Raw genomic sequence first — 17,519 nt, 5'->3', positions numbered from 1 at the left:
GTAGTGCAAAGGAAAGAACAGGCCTAAAGTCAAGTAAATGCTCATAGACTTCATGATTCATGTGCGGCATTTCAAGGACATTACTCAATTGTTTTGTAGGCAAACACTTTTTGTGGGGTTAGGATTATACAAGCATTGCAGGGCTGGAGTGATGCCATTTTTCATTGCTGTCCATGTTGTAATACTCTTGAGTTTGCCATAGCAGTGATAATAAACATAAGATGGATGTCTCTGAACTAAAGTAACTGGTTTTCCTCATAGTTTGCACCCTTAACTTTATATCATAAGATTACTGTTTTGACCTGCAAGCAGCTGTTATAGAAAAACTTTGATTTTCATTGCTGTAGCTGATTTTGGTGCGAGCAAATAAGAGTTTGGAAAATGTGTTTACCACAAACCACAAACTTAAAACAAGGTTTGCTGAGCAGTCCTTCATAAAATCAAATTTCTAATTCTAATTCAGGTTTATTTTTGTCACTGTAATGATTGTCTTCCTTTGAAAATATGCAAGTGGCGTGCCATCTCAGCAGGGCAAAGACATGACTCAGCTGAACAGTGAACAGGTGCTGCGGGGTTGAATGGTCAAACACACTTTCCTGGGATCATGTGTTGTCCTTAGAGGTCAAAACGTGTAAAGAGTAACACCATCTGTAGACACTTCAGAGACAGTCTCCATTTTTTTTTAAAACCACTTCAGAATCTCTGATTGTTTAGCACCCAGTTTACTGGTGTGTTGACATACATGTTTAGAAAAAGTTCTGCGTCTCAACATTTTCATAGTTTCACTATTTAGATCATCATTTAGATTTCACCATTTCTAGGATTTATGATGGTTGCCAAGGCATTAACACCAGCAATATAGGGCTTTTGGTCACAGAAACAGAATGAAGTTCATATCATTGACAGATATTTGTCCTGAGATATTGTGTTTGAGCAGAAATATCAAGCAATATTCAAATTCTTTGGAGCACAGAGTCCAGGTATTTGGACCAGTCGGCTTGTTGCACGCTCTTGGTCGACACGCCTACCGGTTCAGTATGTTATTGCTTCGTGAATCAGCTCAGCCTGTAAACAGATGAGCACAGTTGACATTTGCAACCAAGACAAAGACACAAATGTCTCTTTGAATGAATATAATGTGTCAAAGCAGTGGGCGGGGGTCTCACATCTAGCATCTGTTTCTGAATGACTGTTTATTTGGCTCCTCGCCATTGTCAGAGTGGCATGAGGAGCGCTGGTGTAGCCCATTGGCGATGCCAGGCTGATATTAAAGTTCATGCTGTCTTGTTCTGTCACTGCAGGTTTGAGCCCTGGTAGGGTAGAAAAGAAATAACATAAAAGCACAAAGCTAGTTGCGCTTTTATGTTAGAGCTAGTTTTCACTGTAGCAAACGACTGTAGTTTTTTATTTATAGTATGTTTTTCTCTGTTGGAACTGTACAAACTTCAGATTAGATCTAGAGTCCTATCCACTGTTTATAATAGATGGAGATTATGAATTCTTTTTTTTCTTTCCCACGTTTTTAGTACGTTTCACATTGCATTACCATCACACTAATGCTTGGGATGGCTACAGCTGAATTAGTAATGAAATGCAATGTTAGCATCAGAGAACACAGTCAGCTCCCTGCACAGAGGCTGCAGCTATGCTTTTATGGGAAGACCTTGTAATAAGAAAATGTATCACACTTTTCAAAGCATTAGATGATACTGCAACAGCGGATGCCATTAGCTGGAGATTTCAATCTGCTGATATTAAAACAAATGCTGCTCTCTACATACTGACACCGTATAGGATAGTTAAACACATTATATGGCTGGTTTTAAATGCCACACTGCCTTAATTGTGTTGTGTTGATACCCTGCAGGATTGGAGTCCTTTGGGGAGCTCAGATAATGGTTCAACCCATGTATAATTGCATTGTCTCATTATCTTCTGTGGAAGAATATGGCGATTGAATTCATTTAAGCTGATAAACTGACCTCATGATGCAATCTCTACATCTTGCGTTATTATTTCGATCTTGATTTTCTGTCATTGTGTATGGATTTTTATCATTTTGCATGTTATGTATTATGTATTTTGATTTACAGTGAATTTTCCCTCAATAAGACACGAGTTCCTTCATGTAGGTGCTCTCTGCCAATACAGTTTAACACCTGTGTGAGTAGATTGACAAATAGCACTCGCACCAATCTCTCATTGCTGTGCTCCCCCTGACTGCCAAACTCCCTGTCAAATTGACTTGAAGCAATACTATAATAACCACTTTCACACAATTTCCCAATGTAAATACACAGAGAAAGAAGAGAGAACACAATTTCTGCTTGGTGCCAGGTTTTTAATACATTCCTGCAGGATATCAGATCAAAATCAAATTTATAACCGCCATAACGGCTTCCTCACAAAGTGCTTTATATAACAACAAAATGTTACAACAATCCACTTAAACAAGAGAAAAATGAACAATATGAGGCCAAAATGTGCATGCGGGTATGTCTCCATGTACTGTGACTGTGCATGCGTGTGTCTGTGTGTGTCGGTGTAAGTATGCATGTGCAGTGTGGATATGAGAGAGCTGTGGGGCAACGACAGAGTGGATGACATAGGACCAAAAAGAATAAAGGCTGACCTAGCTCCAAGGTCTCTCAAACAGAGCTGGACGGGAAGGGATGGTGAGATGATGAAGGGGGGAGTTACTGTGGATTGAAGGCTATGCTGGATAAGTGAGGATGTGGATTGAGTAAGGCATAAAAAGACAGTGATTCAGACCCATGCAGCTGACCACCACAGAGCTAGACTCCGAACATTGATTCTTGACACTTAACGCGTGCAACGCATGTAAATTAACCGAAGTTTAAACACCTACATTTGGCCTACTGTGATGGATCCTTCCCAACTAGCTGGCTGGATAAGATCCTTGTAACTCTACTGCAAGTCGTTTGTTTAAGTGCCATAGTTTGTGTAACCTGGGTACAAAGCTGAGCCCAACTGTCCAGTGTAACATACCTAAGTCTATGTGTTGATTAGAAGCAATTTAACCTCTAAGTTGAAACACTTTCACTTGGCTAACGGAGAAGATTGGACAAGATTGTTTCCGTTCAAACAACAAGCAAGAACTGTGTGTGTTTGTGGATAAAGGTAAAGGATTGTTACACAAGTTTCAACTGGTTGTCAATGTTTCACATTACTTCTATAACAGCTGACATACAATACAGGCCACCGCTGAAGGCTGTAATGTGTTGTAGGAGTTCCTCGTACATTCTATCACCTTCCTGTCACAAACAAGGCTTCGCCGCCGCTGTCTTTGTCTCTGAATGTGAATGAAATCTAAATTAAACCTATTGAAATGATTGAGGCTGTCTGTCTCGTCGAGCCGTGTCACAAGTCTTTCAAGGATATTGCCGGCATTGGAGCCTGAAAGGTGGCCTAATGAAATGACAGCGAGACACGACAGCTAGATTCACGTGAGCCTCACATAGCCCGGTTTAGGTATCTGGCAGATATCAGGGGGCCCAAAGGTGCCAGTCGCCCTCCTCATCGTACAGCCATCAGTGACACAGAGTAAGAAATGGTGCTTTGTTCTTTTGATTGGCTGCATTCATGTTGAACTGATTTTGAAATGATGAACTGTGGCTCACTGCCTAGGGAGCAGCTCCTTGAAGAAAATCAGAGTAATTAGTGCCAATTTGGGCTTGAAGTGATGATCATTATGAGCGGTTGGGATTTTAGTGATTCACAGTTTGCTGTGGCCTTCAAGGCTAGCCACTAGTCTGAAGAGCGCTCTGTCCTATTTCAGGAAGACGCATTGACTTTCCAAATGCCTTGACAGTGAGAAGAGTGCAGTGGCAAGGAAAAAAATGTGAAAACCCTGCTTGTTTGTAGGGGATTTTTTTCCACCAAGTTTGAATAAATAGATATTTGATCTTCATGTGTCATTTCAATTCAATGCAACATTATTTATCCCACATGGGGTAATTTAAAGGATGCAACTAGAAGGTACAAACAAACATTAAAAACAAGACGTAGAAAACACACATCACATAACAAAAAGAGACAAGGCAGGACAGATTTACCACATTAACAGTTGTCCATTTGCATATTTGTGCTATTAAAGTGCAGAGTGTGGGCAGAGGTCAGCGGTCACATGCATATAACTGAAATTATAATACTTTACAGTTGTCCAGTATTAGAAACCTCACGATTCTTATTTAAAAATGTTTGGGCTCTATCAAACTTTGTTTGTCACAGTGTTGTAAAAATTATTTTCTACAAATGAAGTCTGTTCTTTATTGAGCAATATCTAATGAATAAAATGAAGAAATGAAATTATGAATCTGCTCTTCTTACCTGCAAGTTTTCCAAGCCAAGTAGCTTAACTTTGCTTTATTCTCCACAGAAGAGCAGCTCATCAGATAGGGAGCCAGAAAAGTGAGATTACATTCTCACCTCATATATTCAAATAATTTGTTAATTAATTAGGTCTATATGCCATTGCCACAAATGGGCTTTGCACTTTTGTGCTCATTTCATGATTGACAGCTGCAATCTGTACTTTGACTATAGCTCTAACTCTGGAAAGATACCCCACTGCTGACTTAACCTGTCTTTATTTCTGTGGATTAAAGTCATTATTTCACTCTCAAATTCATCATTTGAGCTCTTGATGCCAGGAGAGACAGTATATAATAGCCAAGCACAAGTTTTAAATGGATTTTTAAACTTTCACATTTCTATTGTTTGTAAACACTGGAACTAAATGAACCTGTAGTTACAGTGGAATGTGAAAGCTGTGGTGAACAGATTACTTTCCATTAAGCCCTACCCTTCAAGACACTATGATACAAAGTAATCAAAATGACAGCTGATATGTAAGTGATCCCTCATTGGTTAAATCTTATATTAAACCACATTTTGCTTCCCAAAAGTGGAATACACGGTTGACTCAATGATTGACTCAAAGTCCAGATCTTTAACAAGCAGAGAAGCCCGTAACTGTCACATTAAGTATAGTGACACTGTGTTGTATGTTGATAAAGGGCCATTCATTAATTAGTTAATTCTTAATTATTAATGCTAATTGGGTAGGCTAATTTTCTCAGCCAACAAATTAGCATGGATGAACAATCCGTTATCAGTGTGAAGCATGGTGGCAGTAAGTTGATGTTAATGGACCGACTTGTACTCAGATTCAGTCATCGAACCAGCAAAGTCTGCTCAAAACATTCTCTAGAGGGGCTCTATTACTTTTTCAGCATGAGTACCACACTGTAATGCACTGTAGTCTTGATGAGTTATTTGTCACTTAATAAAATAATAATAATAATAATAAAAGATAAACATAATTTTTTGTTATAGTTTGCTATATTACATTAATTTTTTATCTGTATTCTGATTCACTGGATGATCAAATATTTTTCTCACTACTGCATGCTGCTTTGAGTTGCATTGTTACACTGCAGTGTTACACTGGCATCTCAAAAACTGCGCTCGTCACATCTGTACCCCTTTAGATTATATTGAATTTGGAGACTTATCTGTTTGCAAGTAATCGTCACATGAAACATAGCATTAATATATGTGATAGAATTCATAAAGTCTTTATTATTATGCCTTTGTCCCCTTATAACCGATTCCAGCTTATCCTTTGCAAGCAAAGACATATTTCTTCTTGGTTTTAGTGTGAACTCTTATCCGCAAAATACAAGAAAACCTCCAAAGAGTCACTACAATTTAACTGTTTTCATTTATCTAGCGGAATTAAGTTCCCAGAATTGTTTATGGCCAAAGCACTTCAGGGAGATTCGTCTGAGGAGCAATAAGTGTGTATAAAGACTTGATCTATCTTGACATTACTGCACTGATGCAACAGCCACTGTTCAAAGGTGTTGTGACCTCTCTTTGCTCCTGGCGTTTTTCCATGTACTTGTGAAGCACACAACAATTTAATTATTCATGTGTAATCACAATAGCTAGAATGCTGCCCTCTTGCTATGATACTGTGTTTATTAACTCTGGTTTCATAGTACCCATAAATTAGAGCCAGTCAACTGTGTTTTGGATTATAACACAAAACAATTCTGTATCATATTTCAGGGACTACATTTGTACAAATTTTAATTGAGAATAGAACCAACTTGTATATCATATGGTGGCATTTGAAAGCTTGTTTTATCCGATGAGCAGCGGCCTGCGTGGAACTGGGTCCATTCAATGCTGTTAAAGTGTTATTGGGGGAAAGTAGGCCACTCAGTGACGCCATGCTTCTGCACCATCACAGTCAATGAGCGGCCATAACGGCGATGGAAGACCCAGACTCAAGGCAGTGAGGAAACAGGATCATTCATTCTCACCTGATCTGTGAAGTGTCTGGAATTATTCATGTCCTAATTGAATAACAGAGTCAGTTGCATTGTAAAATTTGTCGTGGTGTGGATTCCTCTTGTATAAATATTTGATGTCACTTTCAAAAAGAGCAATCATTGGTAAATGTATTTGCAAAAGTGCTATGCACTTTGCTGACGCAAGCGAGGGAGTCCCACATGAGATCAGAGAAACTGGAGAGCTTCATTTTATTGCTCAGAAAGAGTGTTGGTGGAACAACAGTGGTTTCACCGTATCATACCTTTATGTAAAGTCACAGTGAACACAACTTGTTAACTCCACTAGTAAGGTAGTTGTTATAGACATGGCGAGTGGAGAAAGAACTGTGTAATTTCCCTTTGGCTCGCTTCATATGAAATTCCAGCTGTGGACCGGGAAGTCATCGAGGTTAGAGGGACAGACTGCTGTCGAGTCCCCGAGGCCTTGGCCAGTTAGTTTCGTTATTAAACCACTCTACTGGTCAGTCCACAGGTCTCTAGGCAAAAACTTCTTGTTTGTAATGCAGCCTTGTATAATGGCCTGCCTGACAGAATGTAATTAGAGAGAGAAGTGCTTTTCTCGGGTTTGCCCGTTACTTCCACGGGCAGATCCATAGCCAGGTCCCCAAAGTCCTGCTTGCTAATGAATCTGCTCCTGCTGGGGCTATTGATGGCCACAGCCTTTCTGGAAGATCATTATTAGAGAATTCCATAGGACAGCTGAAATGGCGTAATGTACGAGCTTGTTGCTCTGCATCATCTGTTTTCCATGGCTAAAGACAATTGCATAAGGCATTTGATCATGCATAATGACTGAATGAAGTGCACAAAGTTGCTTTACTCATTAGTCATGACAGCATAATATTTCATATCACATTATGAGATGTTAGTGATTTAGTAATTTAATTTGTACTTAACTTGAAGTGCATGTTAAACAGTGTTATAATATGCACATCATTGCGATACGCAAGAGCAGAAGAATTCCATTTTTGATAGAGAAGCTCCATTCTTTTGCTGCTTATGTCATATTTTAGTCTCTCTTTAGTATTAACAACCAATTCTTTGCTATAGTAGATGTACTATTCAAAATTAGAAAGCCATTACTTCCAGTGAAATATAGTGTGAGCAATGCAAAGTGTGCTAACTGAGGAGACCTTGAAGGTTGCCTTTTTGGATTGTTGAGAGAAATGTGAGCGATTAGAGAGAATGTACCAAAGGAAAATGTGTTGAGTAAGTCCGAGCCACAAGCTTCACAGCTATTAAAACAGTGCCGTAGCTTCTCATGGGTTTTGCAGTGCGCATACTTAAAAATTCTCCTATTCTGTTCTTCACGTGTTCATTGGTGGTTGATGAGTAACTGATACATTATATTTTCTAAAAGGTAAAGAGATACTCCTGTATCAGGGGCCACAGCTGAGTAACTTCCCATTCATGTATTGTTGTAGTGTCCCTAGCCCTCAGGTCAGGCCGAGGGCTGGTAAATATTACTGGGTTTGTTGTACTGATTTTACTGTTTACACAGCAGCCAGATGCTAAAGATAGATAACCAAACAAAGAGGCTGAGTGAGGAAGCAAACAGCCTAAATTCTATTGATTCCTTGTTATGGGGCTGAGTGTCTCTCAGATAAGGCTACATGGTCAGGGAGTTGGAATCGTATAGATTTCAGCCTCTCCATCGCAGTTATCTCTATTCACACCACAGCTGTCTTAATAGTACGCAGTTACATCCACCTCTCAATATCTTTTGTAGCGTGAGCTTGTATACTTCACAAAATTGCTGCGTGTTATGGATCAACAGTGGTGAGGAAGAAAAGAAATGTGGTTCGATTCCAAACCAGCAAGATGTTGATTGGATTTCAGGATGCACATTAACTATAGCCACCAGGCCATATCAAGTGATTACGTTACATAAAGGAAATATGAATTAAACAGGAAATATAATATAGAATTCATGTTATCAGCCAGAGGCACAGTGGGTCAGACTATTCAGTCAAATGGTAAAATGTCAGCTGAATTGATTTATTTGTCCTAGCAAGTAATGATGCCGATGAAAGGCCATTTCTTATTTGTTCCAATTCAAAAGCTAAGTTTTTCATGGATGGAAACATTACTTCACTCACATTTATTGTTTTTGCTTTCCCAAATAGTTTTAATGTTATAGCCAGTCATAAAATTGACTACAACATTAAAGCTATTTGGAAAAAATAGCGACACATTACACAAATTTCAATGAGAATGACAATGCTACACAGAAAAGAAAGATACCAAATCTTTTTTTTAGTTGTAGCTGTTTGAATACCTCAAAAGAAATTTGGCTGTACAATAACAGTTATATTTTGCATCATGGACAGGGTTTGAAAAATAACCCCTCTATTTGTATATTTAGCTCAGTAATGACAGAGGTCTACATAGTTGATGAGGGTTCGATGTGTCCACAGGTGCTGCAGATGTACCTGCCCTTCTGTGGTATCGCAATCTCCAACGCTCAGCTCTTCGCGGCTTCCAGGAAGGAGTACGACAGGAGCCGGGTAAGAGCCACAGGGCCGACCGGGACGAGGTTCCTCCCCCTCCATCCCCAGGATCAGCATCCCCTCCCCCTTCTCTGATGCTGACAGTGAGGCTGAGTATTGATCAGCAACAGCCCACTTGCTGCCACTGCAGTGGGGATCAGCGAGCAGCCCCGGCTGGACATTTCCTCTGGTCCTCCAGAGGGGGATGGGCTGGGATCCAGAGGGGGGCCAGGGCAGCGGTCTAAATCTCCCAGGGAACGTCTAGAGATGCGCTAATGCATGTCACACATTGATCCCTGATGGAGGAGAACGTAATGAGAACAGAGATCAGTGAAAGGAGGAGAGAAATGAGGAGAGCCCCCTTTACACCATAGGACTTTTATGTGCTTGTGTATTTAATTGGATTGGCATTGCCTTAGATGAAGAGCCTAATTTACTTTTATTGGGGAAAACTATCATGTATATTACCCTGTCGGTTTATGCTTTAAGAATAATAATGATCATGCTCTAATAGCTTAGCGAGGCGAAACATCTTTATTTAAAGGGCCTTCAGTAGTACTTGCTGACAGATGGTTTATTCAGTGGGTCTTGCAGAAAGCTTGTGGCTCAGGTAGGCGGGAGTGTTGCCAATGGTTTCTTGTTTGTTGCTGGTGTGCAGGCTCTCCTGGAGGTAGTGAATGATCTGTTTGAGGAGCAAACTGACCTGGAGAAGATTGTCAGGAAGATCATGCACCGAGCGCAGACGCTGCTCAAGTGCGAGCGCTGCTCCGTTCAACTGCTGGAGGACATTGAGTCACCGGTACCTTTCTTTCTCTCTGCTGTCCTGCTGTGTATTCATCGGTCCACCTGTGTGTGTGTGTGTGTGTGTGTCTATCTTTATATCCGCCGGTGTGTCTGTCTGTACAGTATGTACCATGTACATTTTAGGGAATTTTAGTGATTTTTCCCCTTTCGAACCTCACAGGTGGTGAAGTTCACCAAGTCATTTGAGCTACTGTCCCCTAAGTGCAGTGCAGACACTGAAAACAGGTATGTATGGTGTCCGGGTGTTCAAATCTACCCTTAAGATGCTATAAGTAGGATTATCCCACTAATATGTCACTTTAATAATTAGACACAATTCTAAATGGGCTACCTTTAATACCCATTTGATTTGGCTATGAGGAGTCTTCTTTCCTTCTATACATATACACATATCTATGTATGGGTAATGTGCAATGTATTTATTTTATATTGGCTATGCACGTGCACACACACACACACACACACACACACACACACACATGCTCAGCTCTTAGAGAACTTCTGCCCTCGTTCCATTTCCCTCTGCTGACGTTAACCCATTCACTAAATAGTCATATCTCCACTTTTGTTCGCCTTCGCCACCACTGCACCTGTAAATTTTGCACAGAGCCTTGGTTGAATCATTAAAGCCTCCATCAAGGACGAATTCTCTGAAGGTTTTTGTCTGTGAAACTTCGTTGAAAAAAAAAAAAAAAAGGAAGTATGAAAATTGAATATTCTGGAGCGCTGTGGAAGTAATATGCTGATTCTGAATGGAAGGCATACTGTAGCAGCCCTCCTTAATTGGGTTTTGGTGCTTCCCTCTACTGCTAGGCATGGTTGAGTGGAGAAAGAGAGGCTTAATATTGTGTGGGTTGTTTATGGATGAAAAACAGCACCAAAAGGAAGACAAATTATACCCTGAGTCCTGTGCTCGCCATAACTGACGTGGACACTTCAAGGCAGCAGTGATAACGGCAACAGTAATTAAAAAAAGTATCATAACAGAAGAAATACCAGTAGTAAGAAATAAGTAGCAATCAAGGAAATGTCAGGCGGCACGGCTGGCCAGTTTAGTCTTTCTGACTGGACACACTCACTGCTGATTTGTGTTGCCGTTGTCAGATGAAATCCACACTGTTTTATAATGACAAATAAATAGCCACATTGTGATTCCAAGTTATAAAGTACACAGCATTTAAAACAGAGCTGAAAGGAAACAAAAAGTGTTTGTGTGATGACACTAGTCTTCCTAAAGGTTCACATCTGAATAGCAGGGACCGCTGTGCAAGATTTATGTGTGTAATTAAGTGAATAAATTTGACGTCAAAAGCTGAGCATACTGTAGGATTTCTAATGCACCTCAGAATCCCCAGCCGCCCCCATGGGGAGAATAATGTTGAGCTGGTGCATGGTGCTGCTAGTGTGTCTGTGGCAGCTAAATGACAGACGAGAGAGAGAGAGGGAAGAGACAGAGAGGGAGAAGAGCGACGGAGAGCGGGGAAGAAAAAGGAGGGAAAGAATCTAGCCATCACACCTATGAGGCTTATTCCCCTCTGCACTATATGGGTTTCACATCCACACAGAGCCATATCACTAGATCAAAGAGATTCAAAAGATCTGACATCAGTGTCTCTCCACCTTTATTCTAAACTTGAAAGATGAAATAAACCACATTGAACATTTACCTTGTTGCGTTTGAAGGTAAAAAAACTAAAAAAAGTCAATGACAGCCTACTGCAATGAATGTGAATGGGAAAGTCTGAGCAGGGATGCAGGTGTTTCTGTGGCAGAGTGTGGGGGCGTTTGGCGAGGAGGAAGACAATCAGACAATTAACTTTTCATTACTTCATAAGCTGCAGGAGAAGCTCACTGATATCTACTGTATGAGAAGTTCATTAAATGCACATCAAGGTAAAAGAGGGTCCACAAGGAGAAATAGCATTGGCCTTTTGCAAGCTTGCATTTAAGGTGTGAAAGGGAATGAAACCTCTTTTTTTATTTAATTATGACAAAAAAGATTTGCTTTATATTTACATAAAGTTATCGTTTGAGAGCGATTTTGCAGAATGGAACGTCTCCCGAGAAAAGGCAAGTGGAGAAATTTGGTTGAGTGCTATCGCTTCCTTTCTGTTCCTTCTGTCATCCTTTCCTCCTCTTCCTCTACATCCCTAGTTTCAAAGACAGCATGGAGAAATCTTCGTACTCGGACTGGCTCATCAACAACAGTATCGCGGAGCTGGTAGCATCCACAGGTCTGCCTGTGAACATTAGCGATGCCTATCAGGATCCTCGCTTTGATGCTGAGGTAACCACTGATACAATCTCACTGAAACAATAGATACCTTTCAAAACTAACATAACTGGGATTTTTTTCCTGGTTGAATTATCCCAATTCCTAGATTCTCACACTGCTATTGCTATTCCACCACAGGTGAGGCACGTATGCATAGTTAATACTCCGGTAGCGAAAATAGAATGTACAGTATGCATAGTTTAATACTTAAAGCTAAAATCTGGCTATAGTGCTGAGTATAGTGCTTACCATTTCCATGCAGATGCAGAGTATGTACTGTACCTGTGTGCAGGAATCACAGTAACTCTTCTCTTATGTTTACACTCCCCTGGTTTTTAGGCAGACCAGTTCTCAGGCTTCCACATCCGCTCTGTGCTTTGTGTTCCTATATGGAACAGCAACCACCAAATCATTGGTAAGTCAACATATAGGACTTCCTCTTCTCCTGAACTTACTTCATGATGAACATTTTTGATATATATCAAAAGAAAACATGAAGAAGTTTGCATGTGTTGATAATGAGATTTGTAATATCTGTGATGCATTTATTTGATTTGACTTATTAGACGAAAGAAACATAGAGCATGGGAAAATGTGCAGTTTTCAGAAATTGTCAAGGATAACACAAGAAAGCTGGTAAGCTTATTTCCATTGTAGTACTTGATGGAAATGGAATTATAGGAAGCAATCATACAATAACAGGCAAAAAGCCAAAATTGGCAGCCCAATACATTCAAGAAACCATACAATACATACAGCCCAACACATTCTAGAAAACTATACATTACGTTGCAGTTCATAATACAACATAATACTTGATAATAATACTTCCGCTGACATCATGTAGCACTTGGTTGTTTCAAATAGCTTTTTTTTTTTTTTTTACATTTCCACTGCATTGTAGAGATTCAGCATGTTGAGCTGAGTGTGAGGTTGCATGTGTCTGATTAGAGCCATGCTGCGCCATCACTCCACACTCAGAGGAGGAGTTCCCTTCTCCTGGCTGTGTGCTTTGTGTTCCTGAATCAGCCCCAGGCCAACACCACTCTGACACTCTGATAAATCATTGATCTCTAGCCTGGTGTTGGTGCTGGATATTACAGGGAGAGGCAACGCTAGCAGCTCCACTCGGCCCACTGAGATCTGACGCGGGAAGTCATTAGTTTTGTTTGAGTGCAAAATGATCAGCATAGCTGCCGCAGATGGTCAGTTAAAACCTGTATGTGTGTGGGTGGGTATGTATGTGTGTGTGTGTGTGTGTGTGTGTGCGTGCACGCGGCTGTGTGCATGTGTACGTACATATTTTTTGTGTAGGTGTGAGTGCATTTGTCGGGGGAAGGGACAGAGAAAACAGAAAGAGTGAGGGGAGAAAATTTTTTTCTGTGTGTGGGTGGCACCTGAGGACCTGGAGTGAAAACCATTATACACACAAAGCAGCAGCAGAAAAAAATCTCCAGTCAAGGATACATTCAATCATAAAACTGATATCCTTGTGTCATGCACCAAGGTTAAATCCAGCTCATGCAAAGTCTTCTCTCCTGCTATCACAAGAAATCCTGTTGTGTCGACAACAATAACAATTCAAGAGGTTTTAAGTTAATTAGCAAATGTCAGTGAAATTCACATCAGCATTTCTTGACTTAACATGATTTGACCAAAAAATGAATGTTCCTGTTGCCTCTTTAAGTCCTACTCATTTAACCACAATGATGGTTACATTTTAATGATGCTTGTGTGGCAATTACCAGCCAAACTCTGAATGTGTTTGGCCTGGTGATTTGACTACTCCCAGGTCGAAAGAACCTTCTGAAATTCACATGAAAAACAGAAATGATCCCTTCTTAGCTCTTGGAAGTTGTTGTAAAAGTATGTTGTGTAGTTCACTGAATGCTTTTTGGCCTGTTTTACAACAAATAAATCCATTCTGTCAAAACTAGGTAACTTTTAAGTTCCAACTAACTAAATGAGTTGACTGAGCTGCCTTAGACACGGTGTACTGACAAACATTTGTACAGTATTGAACTGTATTTTAAAACCTGTGTCTCATGTTGGAACAATAGGCAGACTGCATCCAAGCCTATATTGTATTTTAAACCAATGAAATCAGACTGAAGAATGGTTTTAGGTACATGATTAATCCTGTTTTAGCACTATGGATTTCTAGATATATATGTTGAAATTAAAAAGTGTCTTAGGCAGGTTTGATTGACCTCCTAGAGAGGCATAAAAATGGTAATATACTCTCTGGGGAAATTTCTTGTTAGCATAATTTCTCTGTGACGATAAACGTCAGCTCTCTATCAGTTAACAGTTAGCTTTATCAACAAAGTCCTCTCTTTTTTTATTTATTTATTTATTTTTTTAATTAGGAGATAAACTAAGATGAGAGAAGCCTGTGGTTGTATATCCAAACCAGGGACGATAAATGAAAGGCTTCACTCCCACAGCAGTGTTGTGGACAATAACTGGACCTCCTGTCACAGATAACAACATTAACCGGATAGTTTGGATTTCACCAGTGCTACATTTCCCTCATTTTCATGCAATCTTGTGTCATTATAATGAAGGTAAAATATCACTCTATATAGCCCTTTTCATCAAGTCCATTGAGATAGAAAAAATTGATTGACATAAAAGATCATCACTGTTGTGGAATTTACTACTATCTATGTAAAAGGGAGGCGTGTCTCTCCTTTATTGACATTAATAATGCATTTTGATCAATGACTTGGAGTGTGTGGGTTTGATCCTCTGTTAATTAGGGGTAGGTTTGGTGCACCAGAGCCCAGCCAATATCAAGCTTGACAACCCCCATCAGCATTACTGCTAAGTCCTCATTGTCTGGATAAACTCACTTTGTGTAACAGGCGTCGCTCAAGTGCTGAACAGGCTGGACGGGAAACCATTTGATGACGCAGACCAGCGTCTTTTTGAGGTATCACACTTTTTATTTTGTAGATAGTCTTTGGGTGTAGTGGAAATCACTGGGGCTGAGCTTTGCTGTGGTTGTGCGCAGCTTGATCGGTGTGTTTCATTCCCCCCTCAGGCGTTTGTGATCTTCTGCGGCCTGGGCATCAACAACACCATCATGTACGACCAGGTGAAGAAGTCTTGGGCCAAACAGTCGGTGGCTCTGGATGTAAGAAACAAAACATCCCATTCAATCTGCCTCTTATCAGATGTTGAAAGAATACGTGACTTTTTCCCATGTTTTCAACTGTAAATCAGCTCTTATTAGATCTATGCACAGAGATGCAAATGCAAAACCTTTTTTTTTATATACACAATTTAATATTTGGTGTTTTGGTGGGTTGACGTCAGGTGACTCTACCTTTCTCTTTCCTTTCTTTGTGCCTGCGTCTTCCTTGCCATCCATGTCTCATTGTGTGATTGTGTGTATATCTTCTGTTAGCTTCATCCCTTCAGTCCTCTCCACCTATCCTCCTATCCCATTAGCTATAATAGCATTTTAGTTTCTTCTTCTACTACCCTCGTATGCTGTGTTGAAACATTTACCCAGAAGTCACAAAAAGCAACGACTGCTGCATGGCTAATATAAAACCTCCTTTTACTTATTCCCTCTCAGGGGTCTTTGTGTTTTTTTTGCTCCCTTTTTTTAGTATCATATTTCTACAAGAGTGTATGTATTAAAAAAGTGCTGATCTCTCTTTGTAGATAACCTTCTCACAAAGGTTTTATTGATAATTAATGAGAGGCAGTGAAAAGCAATCCCTCATCTTCCCTGCAGTATGTAGCCATTCAGCACTGTGCAGCCTTTACAGTGTGTACTTAGATGACTGTAGGGAGCTTTCAGGTGCATTATAGTAGTTAGTGCCACTCAGTTTCAGGGTAGGAGAAGTAAAGAAACGGAGAGATAGAGCCGTTTAAGGGAGAAGCATAGAATGAACTAGTATGTAGATGCATTGCTCCTGGCAGCGCTGAATAAACATGAGTGTTTCTGATCAAATAAGCGACTGCAGGTCTGTGCAAGGTATTTCTCCCAGGAAATGAAGGAAACATAGGGATGGAATCGGGGCTGACATCTCTGTTCTGTCGAGTGTTATAGAGCCGTGTGTGTGTGTGAGCCCCCGCTTCCTCATCTGGTGGATACACTCCATTGAAATGCAGTGGTAGCAATGTGCTGCATTTTCAACTGTAGTCTGCAGTTGTGCTTCTGTTGGAGCCCCACTGGTTGTTTCTCTAAGTCTTAATGATTTGAAAAAATACCTTGAGCAAAAACTGTGTCATTATTTTTTTTGCAGGTTCTGTCTTACCATGCCACTTGCTCCAAGACTGAAGTCGACAAATTCAAGGTAACAGATAATTACCGCTCAGATCATTACGTTTATCTCAAATCCGTTCGTTTCACTCCACAGACACAGTAGACAGACGCAGACATTAAAGTGACAATTCATCGTAAAAAATCGCTTGTTATTCCAGTGATCTTGTATGGTTTAATTAATATCTGTGAATACCGTTCCATGAATAATGAAGGGAGACTGAGTTTGTTGACTCACATAATGTTTGTTTGAGCTTTTTCATGTAAATGAGCTTCAGTTCACTGTAGAGTTAACAGCTCTTCACCAGAAAATATACCCATAACTCCCACCAAAACCCCCCTGTGTAATGCCACAGTGTCCACAAAGACAGTGTTCATTGTTGTTAATATAAACCTGCAAACCTAGACCAGGAATAACATGTCGATTCTGTTATAGTGTGGATTTTCCTTTTAATAGAAAGACACATTTTGTTAAAAGACCAGTTTCAGCTCTGAGTAACTCTCTGTTCTAATGTAATTATTTCACAATGTAGGAGATGAGAAATGATCTGGAGCCGTTTCTTACCCCCTAGTTGCCTGGAATATTCATTAGACTTTTCAGGCTCATGCACTGTACACACTCATTTCTCATTGCGGACTGCAATTTGTGATGATCAGGTTTGCTATGGTGGTGGAGGTAATTGCCATAATATAATTTCATTGTTTGCCCACTTCACTAGATGTGTTCCTTAGTATCTAGGCTTTATATTCTGTTGTGATTCCGCTGATCCCCTCTAACAATATGATGTAAGACAACAATTACAGCCTGATATAGCAAAGTAGAGTAAGATGTGTATGCTTCTGATGCAGAAAGTGTAACTGTGGTTCACAATGAGATAAAAATCTTGGATATTTAGTTCAGAATGCAGCTGGTTTGCTGATAGGCCCTTTAATTAAGAGATCTATTTCTAATTAAAGCACTGGCACTCATTAACTTTAAATGGGGATGAAAAACTCTATGGTAACAGAGAATTGACGGCCTGTCTCTCAGACTTCATTTTCCAATTTCTCCCAAGAACTGCAGTAGCGAGGTATAAATATGGGTCGAAAATTCCCAGGTGAAAATAAACTAATTGCGGTATTTGAAATGGATTACTCCAATCAATAGGCAATCATTTTCATTGCATTATTTATAAAGTTGAGGAAATGAAAATATCTACAATCCTAATTGACGTGACATTTCTGAAATGTAGATATGACCTATTTTCCTGCACTTTCATGTGTGGGATTTTCCCCTGTGGCCATTAGCA

The 17,519-nt window shown here is 40.0% G+C and overlaps 1 protein-coding gene across 1 annotated transcript in view; it reads left to right on the top strand.

Annotated features, from left to right (window-relative positions):
- pde11a (phosphodiesterase 11a) overlaps window positions 1-17,519 on the top strand; it is a 31,444-nt gene that overhangs the window by 2,420 nt on the left and 11,505 nt on the right. Inside the window, exons 3-10 of the mRNA XM_071902728.2 lie at window positions 8,801-8,890; window positions 9,531-9,671; window positions 9,837-9,901; window positions 11,831-11,963; window positions 12,291-12,366; window positions 14,819-14,886; window positions 14,998-15,090; window positions 16,214-16,264. Of these exons, the coding sequence (XP_071758829.1) occupies window positions 8,801-8,890; window positions 9,531-9,671; window positions 9,837-9,901; window positions 11,831-11,963; window positions 12,291-12,366; window positions 14,819-14,886; window positions 14,998-15,090; window positions 16,214-16,264 (717 nt within the window). The remainder of the gene's footprint in view (window positions 1-8,800; window positions 8,891-9,530; window positions 9,672-9,836; window positions 9,902-11,830; window positions 11,964-12,290; window positions 12,367-14,818; window positions 14,887-14,997; window positions 15,091-16,213; window positions 16,265-17,519) is intronic.

Source organism: Centroberyx gerrardi, chromosome 10 (assembly GCF_048128805.1).
Source record: "Centroberyx gerrardi isolate f3 chromosome 10, fCenGer3.hap1.cur.20231027, whole genome shotgun sequence".
Lineage (NCBI taxonomy): Eukaryota > Metazoa > Chordata > Actinopteri > Beryciformes > Berycidae > Centroberyx > Centroberyx gerrardi.
This window is presented reverse-complemented; position numbering and strand designations above follow the sequence as displayed.